The sequence below is a fragment of the Lepeophtheirus salmonis genome, chromosome 14 (assembly GCF_016086655.4).
Source record: "Lepeophtheirus salmonis chromosome 14, UVic_Lsal_1.4, whole genome shotgun sequence".
Classification (NCBI taxonomy): Eukaryota; Metazoa; Arthropoda; class Copepoda; order Siphonostomatoida; family Caligidae; genus Lepeophtheirus; species Lepeophtheirus salmonis.
Window position 1 is genome coordinate 25,978,887 of NC_052144.2, and position 14,536 is coordinate 25,993,422.

The 14,536-nt window shown below is 28.0% G+C and overlaps 1 protein-coding gene across 1 annotated transcript in view; it reads right to left on the reverse strand.

The window, feature by feature from the left end:
* Window positions 1–14,536, reverse strand: part of LOC121129548 (FMRFamide receptor) — a 98,861-nt gene that overhangs the window by 22,583 nt on the left and 61,742 nt on the right. Inside the window, exon 2 of the mRNA XM_040725267.2 lies at window positions 2,869–3,160. Coding sequence (XP_040581201.1) covers window positions 2,869–3,159 — 291 coding nt within the window. The 5' untranslated portion in view covers window position 3,160. The remainder of the gene's footprint in view (window positions 1–2,868; window positions 3,161–14,536) is intronic.

Consider the following 14,536-nt stretch of genomic DNA (forward strand, 5'->3'; position numbering starts at 1 on the left):
AAACATAACTGATAAGTCCCGGGATTAACCATAAAAACACTTTGTTTTTGTCCCAATTTGGTTTTATTCATCAATATAATCTCCATTCAGAGTAACGCCAGCGCCGCGTTTTTTGTTCTCGCTATTTCACTTTTTGATAATTCAAAACGATTATGTGTATTTTTTTATGTTTTCTATTGTTACCACTTCATTTGGACGTCAACTATGTTTTGCATCATTGGTGTCTCTAAGACAACGTTTGAAGTCAGCAAACCAACGTTTACTTGTTGTGTCTGCTGGAAGAGAGTACCCATTACATTTCTAAAGCTGAGATTGAACGGTATTTTTTCTCATCAAGTGTAAAGTTAAAAGACAAAATTATTTTTGATCCATTTTTTTATTTGAAGCAAAAGTAATGTCAAATAATCCACAATCTAAAAACAGATCGTCATTAAATTTTTATACTTATATTTTGAAGTAAATTTAATGGTAAAGTAATTCTTTACTTTCCAATAATATCTTCTCTTCTTCCTAGTTTTTCGCCATTTCCTTATTTAATCCAATCTTTCAACCAAACTCTAATCCTTCAACAGCAACATCTGCTCCAGTATTGAGAACTGTTATAATTATATTAACCATTTTTCTTTCACTAATTACAACTTCCTTCCTTTATATAATTTATTTCTAATTGAAGTAAATCGTTTATCATCTATTTTGAACTTGCAAACTCTTTTTCTTTAATACTGATTACACTTCTTCCATGATTGTTACCACTAGAGTATGAGTAATTAGCACTTTTTATTTTAATTCCTGTTGAGTTTGTTTATTATTCAAAGATCTAAAATGGTAAGATTAGAACTACATTCGAACCATACACTATTGTGTTATGTTTCTATAGTGATAATTAATCAAGAAGATTAATAAAAAACAAAAAAAAAATTTAAAGGAAGCACATTAATTTATATAATATAATATATAGGTATAGCCTATGAGTAATGCCTACTCAACATATTATCATTTTAAATTCTCTTAGAACCCCACAAAGTAGTATAAATCAGATCTACGATTTGAATTTCGATATATCAGTCCAAATCAGTCTGAAAAATTTCTTAAGACCAAAACAAAAAAATAGAAAATAGTTTCAAAACTAATCAATATATACTTTGATTGGTTCATATTTAAAATATAGATAGGATATTCTATGATTTAATAACATATTAAAAGCAAAAATCCATATCCATAAAGTGATAGAACTAATAGTTTAAGCAAATGTATAACGCTACACTGCTATCATTTCTATATTGAATTTGGTTTGTTTTTTTACAGAAATGTACACTGTAAAGCATAAAGTTGAGCTGAAACCGAATTTACTGATCCCTCAAAGATGTCTTGATACTAGACAGAAAAAATTGGGCCATTATAAGTGTAGTATTTAATAATCCAGCTCAATACATTCCTTATTTTTTGGCTCTATCTAAACATATATTTTTTTACATATTGAACTTAAACTTTAACTTCTCAATACTCAAATTCGGAAGAAAAAAAATCAATTTTAGTCTATAACACTTTTTAAAAATCCAAAAACCTAGATGCTGTGTTTTTGATTGATTTAACCTCGATCAATATAAAAATTATCTTTATAACCCCAAGTTTTTACTTTTGTTCCCTACATAAAGACACTTTTTATATGTACTTTCAATAAACCTTGATAGTTTATTGAAAACAGATAATAGTATTTTTGTAATCAACAAATCTTAACTAAATTAAAAAGAAGGCATAATTTTTTATTATCATGAAGTTGTAAGTATGTTTTTATTTTAAGACAAACTATGATTTTTATCATTGTGATCAAAAGTGAGGAATATACTAGACATGTTAGAAAAGGTTCTATTTTTTTGTACTTACTGGGTATTTTCATCGATTCCGAAAAAAATACCGAAATGATCAAAAAATATATTTTTTTTAAATATGCAAATATGTACATTACAACTATAATTTATGCTTTTTTCCGTTATTTTTTTTTTTTTTTTTTCAAGGCAAAGAATAACACTAAATCATGAAGAATTTGTAACTTTTTCTTTCCCTTCAAAAATACAGTTTAAAGACTATACAAGCAGAAATTTATGGCCATAAAGATCATTTTAATTTTTCTTGGCGTAATAACAATCAGAAACGCACTATTTCAATCGAAGGAAAAAAATAAAATTGATTTTTACGTATATACACTCGGATTTGAATTTGTTAATCAAGTTCAAAATCTATTTTCTTCTTCATAGAATAATTATATAATGATTTGGCTATATATTATCTAGTTTGTCAAAAACTTAAAAAAGTAGGTAATCTCTAAAAATATTCTACTTAAATCATGTTTTAGTAAGTGTATATTTGTAGTCCAAAGTATTTGTAAATTTCTTTGTGTTAATATTTGGGATACTAGTGCATTTACGAAGACAATATTTGAAAAATAAATCCTCTGCACTTTGGTCTTTTTCAATCGTTGATAATTTTATGGGGATATATTTTAATATATCTTTCTTTTTATTAGGGTATTCAAAAAGTATATCATCACTGAGTGTAGATTTAAAATAGATACAAGGTTATACATTTAAATAATTAATAGGAAGGAATTATTTTTAAATCTTGACCATAAGGAAATTCTTTATTTAATAGAATTTTTTTATACAATGTACCAACTCTATACTGAATTATTCATACAACATCTTTACAATATTTCCACAACAGTAAATATTTCTTTTTCTATGCTTTATTTATAAAAACTTTTGTATATATACATTATATATATATATTCTTTTGTATCATGTCCTTGAATATATGTATGAACGTAGTCACAAAAGTGGGCAAACAGTTTTAAAAATCAGACAACCTTACCTGATTTCCCACGAATATAGTAAATAAACGAAATGCATAAACCGGGATCGAAACAAGGATGAAGAGGAGATCAAAGATTGCAAGGGCAATAAGGAGCTGATTAAATGTGTGTTTCCGCATATCTTGCGTGGAAAGAACCACAATCGAAACAAGATTTGCCACGAGACCAATGATCCCAACCCCTGTAAAGAGAACCCCTTCGCACCACCATTGCCATGTGCTCCATACGTTGAAGTAATCTTCATCCATGGAGCCGCATCGCTCACTCACGTTGAAAAATGTATCATTCATGCTGTAAAATACATAATAAATTAATTTTATTATTGAGTTAGGTTATTTTTTTTATTCTTGAAAGGTTTATTTATATGATTTTTCTCTCAGAAAGGAATTACACTTCCTTTCTATTACTTGAGCAAATCTCATATTTTGATTAATTCATGGAATTATTTTCAATAATAAGTTATTTGCTATAACATATCTTTAAATATTTGCATTTTTGAAACATTATAATACCGATATAAATGTCCAAATGGGATTTTTGCTTGTACAAAAGTAGATATGCTCAGTAGGCCAGGATTTGTTTTTTTTCCCAACTATTTTCGAATTTTGATTACGGCTAGTTTGTAAAAGTTTAGGATTTGGTAAGACAATAACTTATGCATCATTTCATTTTCCTACGCTGTCTTCTTTAGGTAGCACATCCCGTTCAAAGTTTGAAGGAAAACAAAAGTTTTGTATTTCGTCAATAAAGATTAAAATACAACATTCATCTTTATTTTACATAAATTATCGATGATAGATATTGTTATAACTTATAAAAAAAGATTATTTGAGTGTTTAACTAAAGCTACCACCCTATGACTCGAAAAGAGAAAATAATATAACAAAATTGTGATCTTTCCTTTCTTAAAAAGTAAAAAAAATATACGCGCTCTACGCGGATCATCAAACTTTCCTAATTTTTTTTTTTTTTTTTTTTTTTTTCTCAATAAGACAGTTTGATACAAAATTATGCATATTTTTTATAGGTTTGATAAATTTGTATCAAAACTATTTCATGCAAAATAACCAGAAATGTATTTTAAGGCTATATATTTACTAAATAAAGAGTGTTTGTCTTTTTTAATAACTGCATTGAGATGTGCCACCGAAAGAAAACCTCGTTGTACAATGCGATTTTGCAAACATAATAATGTAGAGTGTTGCATTTTTTAGCTCCCCTTATTTTTGTTTTTTGTTTTGTTTTTGAAAAGTGACTATTCGTTTTCTAATTATTTTATTCCTGAGGAGTGAACTACCTTTTCTACTACATATAAACGATCATTGATAAATACAAAACTGGATTGAATGTTTGCCTCTGTTCATAACAGACGTAGACTGAGGATTTATTGCAGAGTTATACTTGTAAATATTTGTTAGACTCTGAGTAGAAATGTGGATTGACGTCAAATACATTTTTGCCAATGTAAATATTAAGCTGCTCTCATCCAAATCATTCTTTAAATTACCGTGTTAATTTCTGACTTTTTATTTATTAACTTTGGTCTAAATGCTACCGATTGGCACGAATAAGACTGTGATATATTCTATCTATTTAGAACTATTTATCTAATTATATGACCTTTTATTGTAAACCCTCCCAAGTGGGTTATTAATAAAATAGTGTACATAGAAACTCTACTTCATAAAAGAAATAAACAATTATTTACTAACATGCAATGCTTAAATAGAAAAGAATTACAGGATTGAGAGTATGTAGTTATAACTCTTTTCATGTAAAAAAAATAATGTTTGAATAGCTATATATTGAGGTGTATGAAATATGTCCTAGAAACCAGGAGCGGTATTTTCTAGTTTGGCAATATCAACAGGGTTTTATATTTGGAAAAGCATTTATAATAATAACTTAATTCTCAAGAAGGGAATGTATAAACTCATGACGTGTGTTTTTTTTTTGTCATGAAAAACTTAGGCTAACAAAGAGTGTTTTCCCGGAGTTAATAGTTAGGAGTAGAATTCAGAATTCATATTGGAGTAATTCCAGACTATATGTGTGGCGATAACATAAAAGAAAGTTGGAATTTTTTAGATGAAACAGAGAAAATTTCAATTTAAGTTTTTTACTTCAATGAAAAACCAAAGAGGAACTTTTAAAGAGTCAAATACAATAATAATCCACAGAAAAACGTTCCAATGAGTTATTAATATGAATGATAGTTGTTTAAATTTTTACATGGTCTTATTATATAAAAATTTAGTCAATTTGATTTTGCGGTATTTGAACTTTAAATGGAATTATTGATATCATCAATATAATCAATTTCAGTTGGTGATGCATGTTCTTAACTAGCTAATCTCTTTCTTCTTTTTGTTATTCTCACAACGTGAATATTTATACACTAGTGTTGGGTTTCGGTCTGGAAATCGTAGACGGTTTCATATAAAAATTTGGTTTATATCAGTCCAAAGGAAAAGTTCGGTCTAAATAGGCCCAAAGGAAAAATTCGGTCTACTTCTGTCTCAAAAGAATTAGTCTAGACCGTTTTTACAGATAAATTCTTTAAAACATGACATCATATGTTTTTTCAAGTACAATGACGTTATACGAAGTAAAGAAATAGCTTGGATTAATTTTGATCCGACCGTCTCTTATATGTATACAGTTTTTTTTCTCGAACTTATCGTATACTTTTTAGACATTTTTGAAAAAAATGAATGACAGTTTATCTAGAAAAAAAAATGGTCTCTCATAATATATTAGACCGAAAAAAATCGGTCCATAAATTGATACCAAAAATAAATCGGCCCATAAAGTTAGAGTGAATCAAAATCAGTCTACAAAGTGAGACAGAAAAAAATCGGTCCACGGTCTGAGACCGTGGTCTGTACCGAAAAATCTGTCAAAATTGGTATAGAAAAATCACGTAAGATCGAACCGAAAAAAAAAATTGGTGTTAGACCGAGTATTAGCACTATTATACACTCTTTTTTTTAAATAATTTCCACGTCATGAAGTCTCAGTATCTTTTATGTTCAGTGTTACCAAATAACCCATTTTTATGTGGTTCAGTTAACCTTAAAAACCACGGCTCCTACCACCTTTATTACTTTTTTGAAAAAATATAAATTATAGTACTCATATCAATGGATACGTTTATTATACTGTCGCAATATTGAGACAAAGTTTCCCAACTTGCGTTTATGCTATTGCCACACATATTTCCTTGCTAAATAGCATAATTTTTTAGTGTGTACATTTAAAGTTTCATTGAAAGAAAGAAAAAAAACATTTGTAATCTTTATCTTTCCAAAATAACATTCATTTATAAAGTTTAGCTTTATATTTATTTCAAGACTTATACTTACGATAAAGTATATGGGGAAGAGGGGATCAAACAAGTATTGTATAAACGTGAATCATGGCTCATCTGTACCTTTAGATACTAACACAATTACTTGTGTCTTCAACAATAAATACATAGCAATTTTTATCGTTCCATTTTGAGTTATATATTTATAATTAATAAGTCAGTTGATATTTATCATTTTTATTCTAATATTCTCAGAGTTCGGAGGTTTTGCCAAAGATAAAAGATTTGTTAAAATTATACACTTCCTTATAATTGCAGAACCTTCCGCTCCATTATTACTTCTTTCTCCGTTAACTTGGCTTTACGAATCGACCTTTTCAATTCTGTTGGGGATTACAGACTAGCACAGATCAAATCAGAAAACAACTAAACATGATCTCTTATAATCAGTCTCATAAAAAAATTCAAGATACAATTAAAAAACTAAAAAAAATGTGAGGAATATCATTAAAACGATTAGAATAACAATTATATATCAGAAACAAATATCTAATGACAAGTCGATACTGGGCGTTCAAAATAGGTTAAAATTTGGTGAGTAACTATCAACAGATGCTAGATAGATGTGACTAACTTTTATTTATGAATCCCGCCATCTTCATGTTGATGTCAGAAACTTTTCAGACCACCCTCGTTTATATATATATAAGGATACAAATTTTGCTACGATCCTTTTTAATTTCACCCAATTTTTTTGTGCGACAATAAAAAAATACTAAAAGTGTGCCAAATATTTAATCTCATCAATTAATAAAAAAAAATTACTTCCATGTCTAACTATAGCATAACATAAAATTTTCACTCTAATTAAGTTATTAAATATATATATGTGTGAGTACATAGATACATAAGTATAAATATATTTAAATTATTTTTTTTAATAATTAAATTTTAATATTAATTAATTTTCAGTTTGTGAGAGAGCAGAATCATAGCTTATTTCTATGCATATTTACTATTAAGTGATTATAACTATTCATAAGTTCTGTAAAAAAAATATTATATTTGTTTACTTAGGGTAAATAGGCAAAGTTTGAGAAAAAAAGAGAGGTCTATGGTAAGAACTAAGTGTTTCAATCTAATTATTCAAAACACAAGACAAAACGGCATGAACAATTAAAAAAAATAAGGAATCATACGAGAAATCCTTCATAATTTTTGTTTTCAAGGACTCTAAGACCATTATTTAATCAAGGCACCGAATATTCATATGTATAATTTTTATCATTTGAAGCATAAATAAAATAATACATATGGTGTTTTTTTTTTTTCAATCTACATCAGTTCTTTTGTAACTCTAGTAGCTTGTCATCAACACATCAGTTATCTTTAGAGGAAATTAAGCTGATTAGATTATTTCATCTCAATAGATCAAGGCACAGCTTTTTATCTTCTCTCAACTAGAAAAAAAATAGGAATAACTACATCAGAATGAGAAATAAAGCTTCTACACACTTACAACGGTTTGTGGAGCTATTTGGTTTATAAAATATCCAATCGTTAATCGCAGTCAATTTGATTTAGACAGTATGCCGTTTTTTTATACTATACCTATGTGAATGCATGAAATTGCGTCATTTGAAGTCCTTTAAGCGGTACATCTTTTTCTTAGCTACACTTCTTTGCTCATTGTACTTCTTTTTTTAAATGAGAACCCGATCTGTCAATAGTAGTTTTCCATCAAGCGTGTAAAATGTATTGACAGCTAAATGTTCCGTGCTATAATCGAACTTGTTGCTTCATTATGACATAATAGATGTATTTTTATGAGTTGACATAACAACATAAAAAATAATTTGGAACAATGAGTGAATAATTAATTTTCATTGTATTTATATATAATTAAAATATGTCAACAAAAATAACAAATTATAGTATCACATAGATGATTTGTTATATAAATAATTTCTTGAAATTTTTGCATCAAAGTTTTTATGAATAAAAATTAATTATCTTTTTTGTGTATGGATAAAATTTCATAAAAAATAAGAAATTGTTTTCCATAAAAATGTTTAAAAGTTCTTTTTGCATAGTCTTCCTATGTCCTTGTTATTAAGCAATGACAAATAATTTTGCACTCGATGTAGAAAAAAAAAAACTTTACTATTAAAATTTGCAATTTTTTTCAACAACTAATTGAAAAGATTATAAAGAAATGCAAACAAAGAAAGAAGAAAAAGTGACAATGTTTAACAAAGACACAAATATTTTAAGCTGATGTATGTATGTATATATATAAGTTGTTTTATAAGAAAAAACTATTTGTCAACACTTTTATTTACATTTTTAAAGATAAATAAAACAAAGTTTATGGGGAGATTTCAGTTTTCATGTAATACTGGTAGCTTGTCGTCAACACACCAGTTATCTTATTATGAAATAAGATTAGAGATTATTTCTTACAAGATTTAATTTTTTTATTACTTTTTTTTTAATTTACCATACAAAATCTGTCAAAACATGTTTACTTTTCCAAATCACTTTGATCTTAAATATACAGTCTATTTTAGAGATAATAAAAGAAAGTGAATGGAGCTTGGTACCTTCATTATTGATTTTCTTTTCTCTTCTAAAACCAGGCATACAGAAGCAAAAATAAAGCCGACAAGATCCCTCTTTGTTATATGACAGGATTATTTTAATTTGTCAATAAAGTATAGTGTTTTCTTAACAAATACATCAGCTTAAAAGAATAGTATCATTTTTTCGTCACTTTTCATTATTATTTTTTTTTTCATGTTTTTGTCTGACACAATTTTAAACTCTCATTGATAAACAAGCTTAGCCTATACATCACAAACATTACATTAAAATATATAGTTCTATTTGAAATGTTGGCTGAAATTTATATTGCATTTTTAGAGTTCCTTATTATTCTATATAATCTTTGCCAATTATTTTTAATGAAAAATAAGGATTTATGGTCTTTGTTGTCTTGTTAAAATATGACTGCTTTTTTTGAGAGGATTGATGTTTGACACCTGATATTAAAAGTTAAATATTACTAGAATAGGTTTATCTACCGTTGCTTGGCATATTAAAATTACTTCGGAACTCTTCTACTACTTTATATAAAACGCAACAAAATAAAGACCGTTAAATTTTTAGAATTATTTTACAACAAGTTCTTTGTACATTTAAAAAAAAAAGAAGGTTATAAGGCCAAGAGAAGAAGAAATATTCAAGTGTCGACTGTTGAACTGTTGTTTGCTCAACTGTCATGTTGTGGTTAAAATCCTTTGACTTATTTTTTCTTCTTCCCTAAACCTTATAATCTCATTTTTTTTAAAGTGTGCAAAAAGTACATACCAACATACAGTGAGAATAATTCTTAAGTCTTTATTTTTTGTTCTAAATGAAGTAGTCGTTTGTGAGTCATATCCTTGGTTTTCAGAAAAAGGTTATGTTAAGGCATCCATTAATTTTTTTATCAAAAATGTCTCTGGAGCCTTAAGAAGGCAAATAAAATTTTTTAGCAAAATCTATTTTTGTTTGGGGGTGATCCTTGGACACACACACTCAAACGTTCGCATAATATAATACATAAATTCAAGGCACGTCATCGATTGTATGAAACATTGCTCTAAGAACCTTTATATAGTAATGATATCTGGGTTGCATTATATAACGTACCGCCATTAAGGGATCTTGGCGTGAAAAATGATATTGGCAATGTACAAAGTAAGGCTGGGAAGTCAGAATCGGTGCCTTTTTATTAGATTTAGGAGTATGAAAAGTTGTACAGACTCCGATTACAAATATTATTATAATTTTTGTAAAAAAAAACTTATTTATAATCTTAAGCTTACTTTGAGTGTTCGTTTTTTTCTTCTTCTAAATCGTTATAAATTAAAGGTATTAAGTAATATTCATTTATGAACCTTGTAAGTTGACTCTTTTTTAAGATTCCTTCACAAGTTTCAAACGTGCTCTATAGTCTATACAATAACAATTCTCAAACATCTTCGAAATCCTTGTAAGTCAAATTATTATGTTGGGTAGAGCATAGCCACTATCCATGCTAGTTTATTGCTTAGTCTTGTGAATAGTCAACGTCATCAGAGCAAAGTATAACTGACCAGTGAGAAGTTAATGTTCCTCGGTTACGAGTGCATAAATTATGTTCAGAAACTTATGAATGTATAGACAATAGATAGACTCTGATCAAACTCATTTCTTGTTCATCTTCTTGAATATGATATATTACAAATATTTTATTGATACCTGCCACAATTATTTACAACATATAACTAATAACTACCTATAGCTATAAATTGAATCTAAATTTATATTTTCTAGACTCAAATGTCTCAATAGTACTTATATAGCCTATAAAATATATTATTAAGAAATTGTGGGTTGGGATCTGAGTTGGAGTCGCGGAGTCGAAGTCGTTGACATTTATAATACTGAAGGTGGAGTCGGGCATTTTATGTACCGACTCCATAGCCCTGTTACAAGGTACGTAGGCAGGTAGGAGGGAGGGATTCTTTTTGCCAATTACGAACATGGATGAAGGGGGAGCCGAAAATACCAAAAAATATCACTCCATACTTTATAGATACTAAGTAACGTCATCACAATTTTGATGTTGTCCATTTTGGGGTCCTAAACAATCCAGTTTTATAACCTTAGAGCACCTTCCTTCAATTATATTAAGGGATATAGTGAACAAATAAAAGGACTTTTACCACTCAATTGCTTTATTTTATTCTATATTTGACCCTAAATTGTATTAAAAATATGTTATTACATCGTTATACAATCTTATTTCCAATGTTATAGATACAAATTAAGTATTATAAAAAAGAAAATAAAGTAAGATAAAAATAAAATAAATTTTTCTCTAACTTATTTAACTTTTCTCCTCCTAGTCTCGAACTTGTTGCGTTTTTCCCACACATTCACAAATCTTAGCCCTTAACATAGAATATAATCACAACACACATAGACTAAATTTAATTACCAACAGAATAGATGCACGTATGAGTAATTACTTCATAATGGTAGCTCTGTAACCCACCTGTTACGCGACAGGAATTAGTTTAAGGGAGCTATTGTTGACATTTCTAACCCAACAATGTTGTCACATGGCTTACAATACCTTATATATATTGGTTGTTTTTGTTATCATAACAGTTTGTAAATGGTTATAATTTGGTAAAATTGGTTGAATTTAAAATTGGTTATATTATGAAGTAATAGTTCTTCTGTCTCACATGCCCTTCCCCAGTTGGCAACTCCACCATTCACGGTGGAGAATTCTACATAGGGTTAGAACCACTGTTCACAGATTATCCCCCTACTCGGAATTCCCGCCAAAAAGTTCATTTAATAGTTTCAAATTTTTTGAATCTGGCTATGATAATTAAAACTTAAATATTTAAAAAAAATTATTTTAATTGTTTAAATACCTATTTAAATTTTACAAATTTGAATATATTATCTTTTTTCGAAATAAATTGTATTCTTGATCCTTTTTTTTCTTACGTATGTTCAAATATTTTTTTAAAACGTGACCATTTAAAAAGATATTCAAAAAACTTCCTCTCTCAGCAAAAAAAAACAAACATCAATGATGGAAGAAATGATTCAGAAAATTAATGTCTAATTTTTAAAAATATTATTCAATCCAAGTTATATTCTCATTATTTGATAGTATGGTTCTAATATTTGACACAATATTGAAGAAACTTAAATCTATTTGATATAAACTATATATATAAAAAATGTTATTATGTACTATCTAATATTCGATAGTATATTAATCCATCCAATAAATTTGAATGTAAAACCTATAATTTACCTAAATATTTGTACAATATTGAGTTGTTTTTAGTATTAATGCTGAAAAAATATATAAAAGGAATTTCTGATTTTCTTGATTTTTCTCAAGGTTTTTTTTTTTTTTTTTTTTTTTGAGGACGTACTTGAAATATATTCACAAATCTAAGATTAACTTTAAATATGGGAATATATAGATTATGTATGCTATGAAATCAGCCCATTCTTCGAAAAGTAAACGTTAATAAAGGATTTCTTACAATTTTTTTCCCCTCAGAGAATGAACAACTCTTTCATTTTTAATCTATTTAAGAATGGAAGGTACTCTCATACAAAAATTGATAATCTATAATATATGTGGAGCGTTAACATAAAGAAAATATTGAACGAAAAATAAGAAAATCCATAGTTCATCAGGGGCGTCCGCATGGTGTGGGCTGGAGGGTTTCCCCCCCCCCTCCCCAAAAAAAGAAGGAATTTTTGATTTTTAATAGGACAAATGTAAAATTTTTCTACAAAAATTAAATATTTGATTTTTATTTTATTTAAACAAATAATCAATTAACTATTCATATGTACAAACATTTCCTAGACAACTCCCTTTTGAATCAAATATAGGCTTTTTATTCAAATTTGTCTGATAATTTAAGATAACTTATCATTTTAATTAAAGTTTAGAGTCGTTATTTGATTTAAGATACTTATATTGGCCCCAATATGGATTTTCAAATTAAATATATCAAATTTTTATTCTTTTAGTGTGACGATACATTTTTTGCTAATTTAAGAACAATTTGCATTGCCTTTAAAGGGGTAAAAAGAAAGGTTTGTATATGGAAATGGACGATAATTCGTCGTAAAATACAAATATTAAATCTAATATATACCAGTATTTTGGCGGTATCTGCTGTTACCAACATCGTTAGAAATTAAGGAAATTTTGACCCCACTTTGTATAAATATATTTTTTCTTCTTCAATATCCTTTCTACTAGTTGTAGTACAATTCATGCCTTATTAAAAAAGTTAACTTTTTTCCAATAGGTATTATTTTAATACTTTTATTAAACTGTTTTAAAGATAAATAATTGAAATAAAAATATCGATGGAAACCATTATAGGATGCTTAAAATAAGAACTGTCTCTTATATAACTTTCCATTTTTTAATAATCAAAGTTATTTATTAAAGAATAATACATGTATATAATATATAGATTAAAAGTACGAGAGTTGTTTAGAGTGAAATACAAAACTATTTATATTTCATATATTTGTTGTCTTATTTATTTAAATTCAAAATCAAGTTAAAATTTAAACTCTTCCAATGTGACTAATTATAACCTATGTTTTTACTATGATAAAACAGGAGTTATAATTGCTTGATAATGTAAGAGTCTTAGCTAAGAAGGATCTATAGGGGTTTCGCTTCGATTGGAAAATGAATAAGAAATACATTACATAAAAAGATACAAAATAAAAATGAAATTTAGTCAACGGAATACTAGGGTGACCAACAGCAAATTACTTTATTAATTTTAAGTTAATTCCTTATCAGTTTTGCGTCAATATCAGTTTTGCGTCAATAGGTAGAGATATGCCTTAATACCAGGATTTGCCTTACCGGTTCCCCGATCAAGGAATAAAGTTTGGCATTTTTCGAAAATCTCAGAAGATTTGAATATTTAGAAGGTGGAACATTGGCTATTCCAATGAACTCAGACCAAAAGGTTCTACCAGGGTTTCCCTGAATGCCTATATGTTTCATGAGAGTCCATAAATGAATATATGCAGCTTATTTCTTGATTATATCCGTTAATAAGAAGCTTAATGCGGAACCCTTCCACTATGGTCATTGAACACAGTGAAACTATAACATACGAATCCCCTAAAGTACATAAAGGCTACCTGTATGGAACAAATACTAAGATTAATTTGAAGAACTTTGGATTATCGTAAATTTACCGCCTATTTACAGATTTCAGAAGGATGTATTTTCTTTTACAAACCATGTAAAACTGTAGAAGCATGTATAATTCAGTCATCCATGCACTCACTGACTATTTGTATTTCTTAATATGAAGGTCTTGAAAACAGAATCAAGCTACTCATCAACTATTATTCTTTTGGATTATGTGTGACACTTTGATTTGGAATCCTAAATTTCTAAGGCATATATTATGTACTAAAGCGTTTTCCATTACTGTCTTCAAATAAAATAACAAAAATGATTCCCATTTAAATATTTTACCCCAGTCAATAAACTTTCCCTCATTGACACTTTTACCCTTTCCTTGTTTCACCACCCTCGAATATTGTATAGAAGGAGATGAGTCAGAAGAATCCTTTGATGCTTCATCGTCCGATGGTCTAAGGGGGTACTGAAGCAAACAATTGCAAAAATAGGTCCACTAAGGCCCCTGGAAGCATCTTTGATATAGAACCTATACATATTGGTGGGATATGGTATGTAAAAAGGTAACGGAGATTAAATTTGGAGGAGTGGAAGTTCAGAG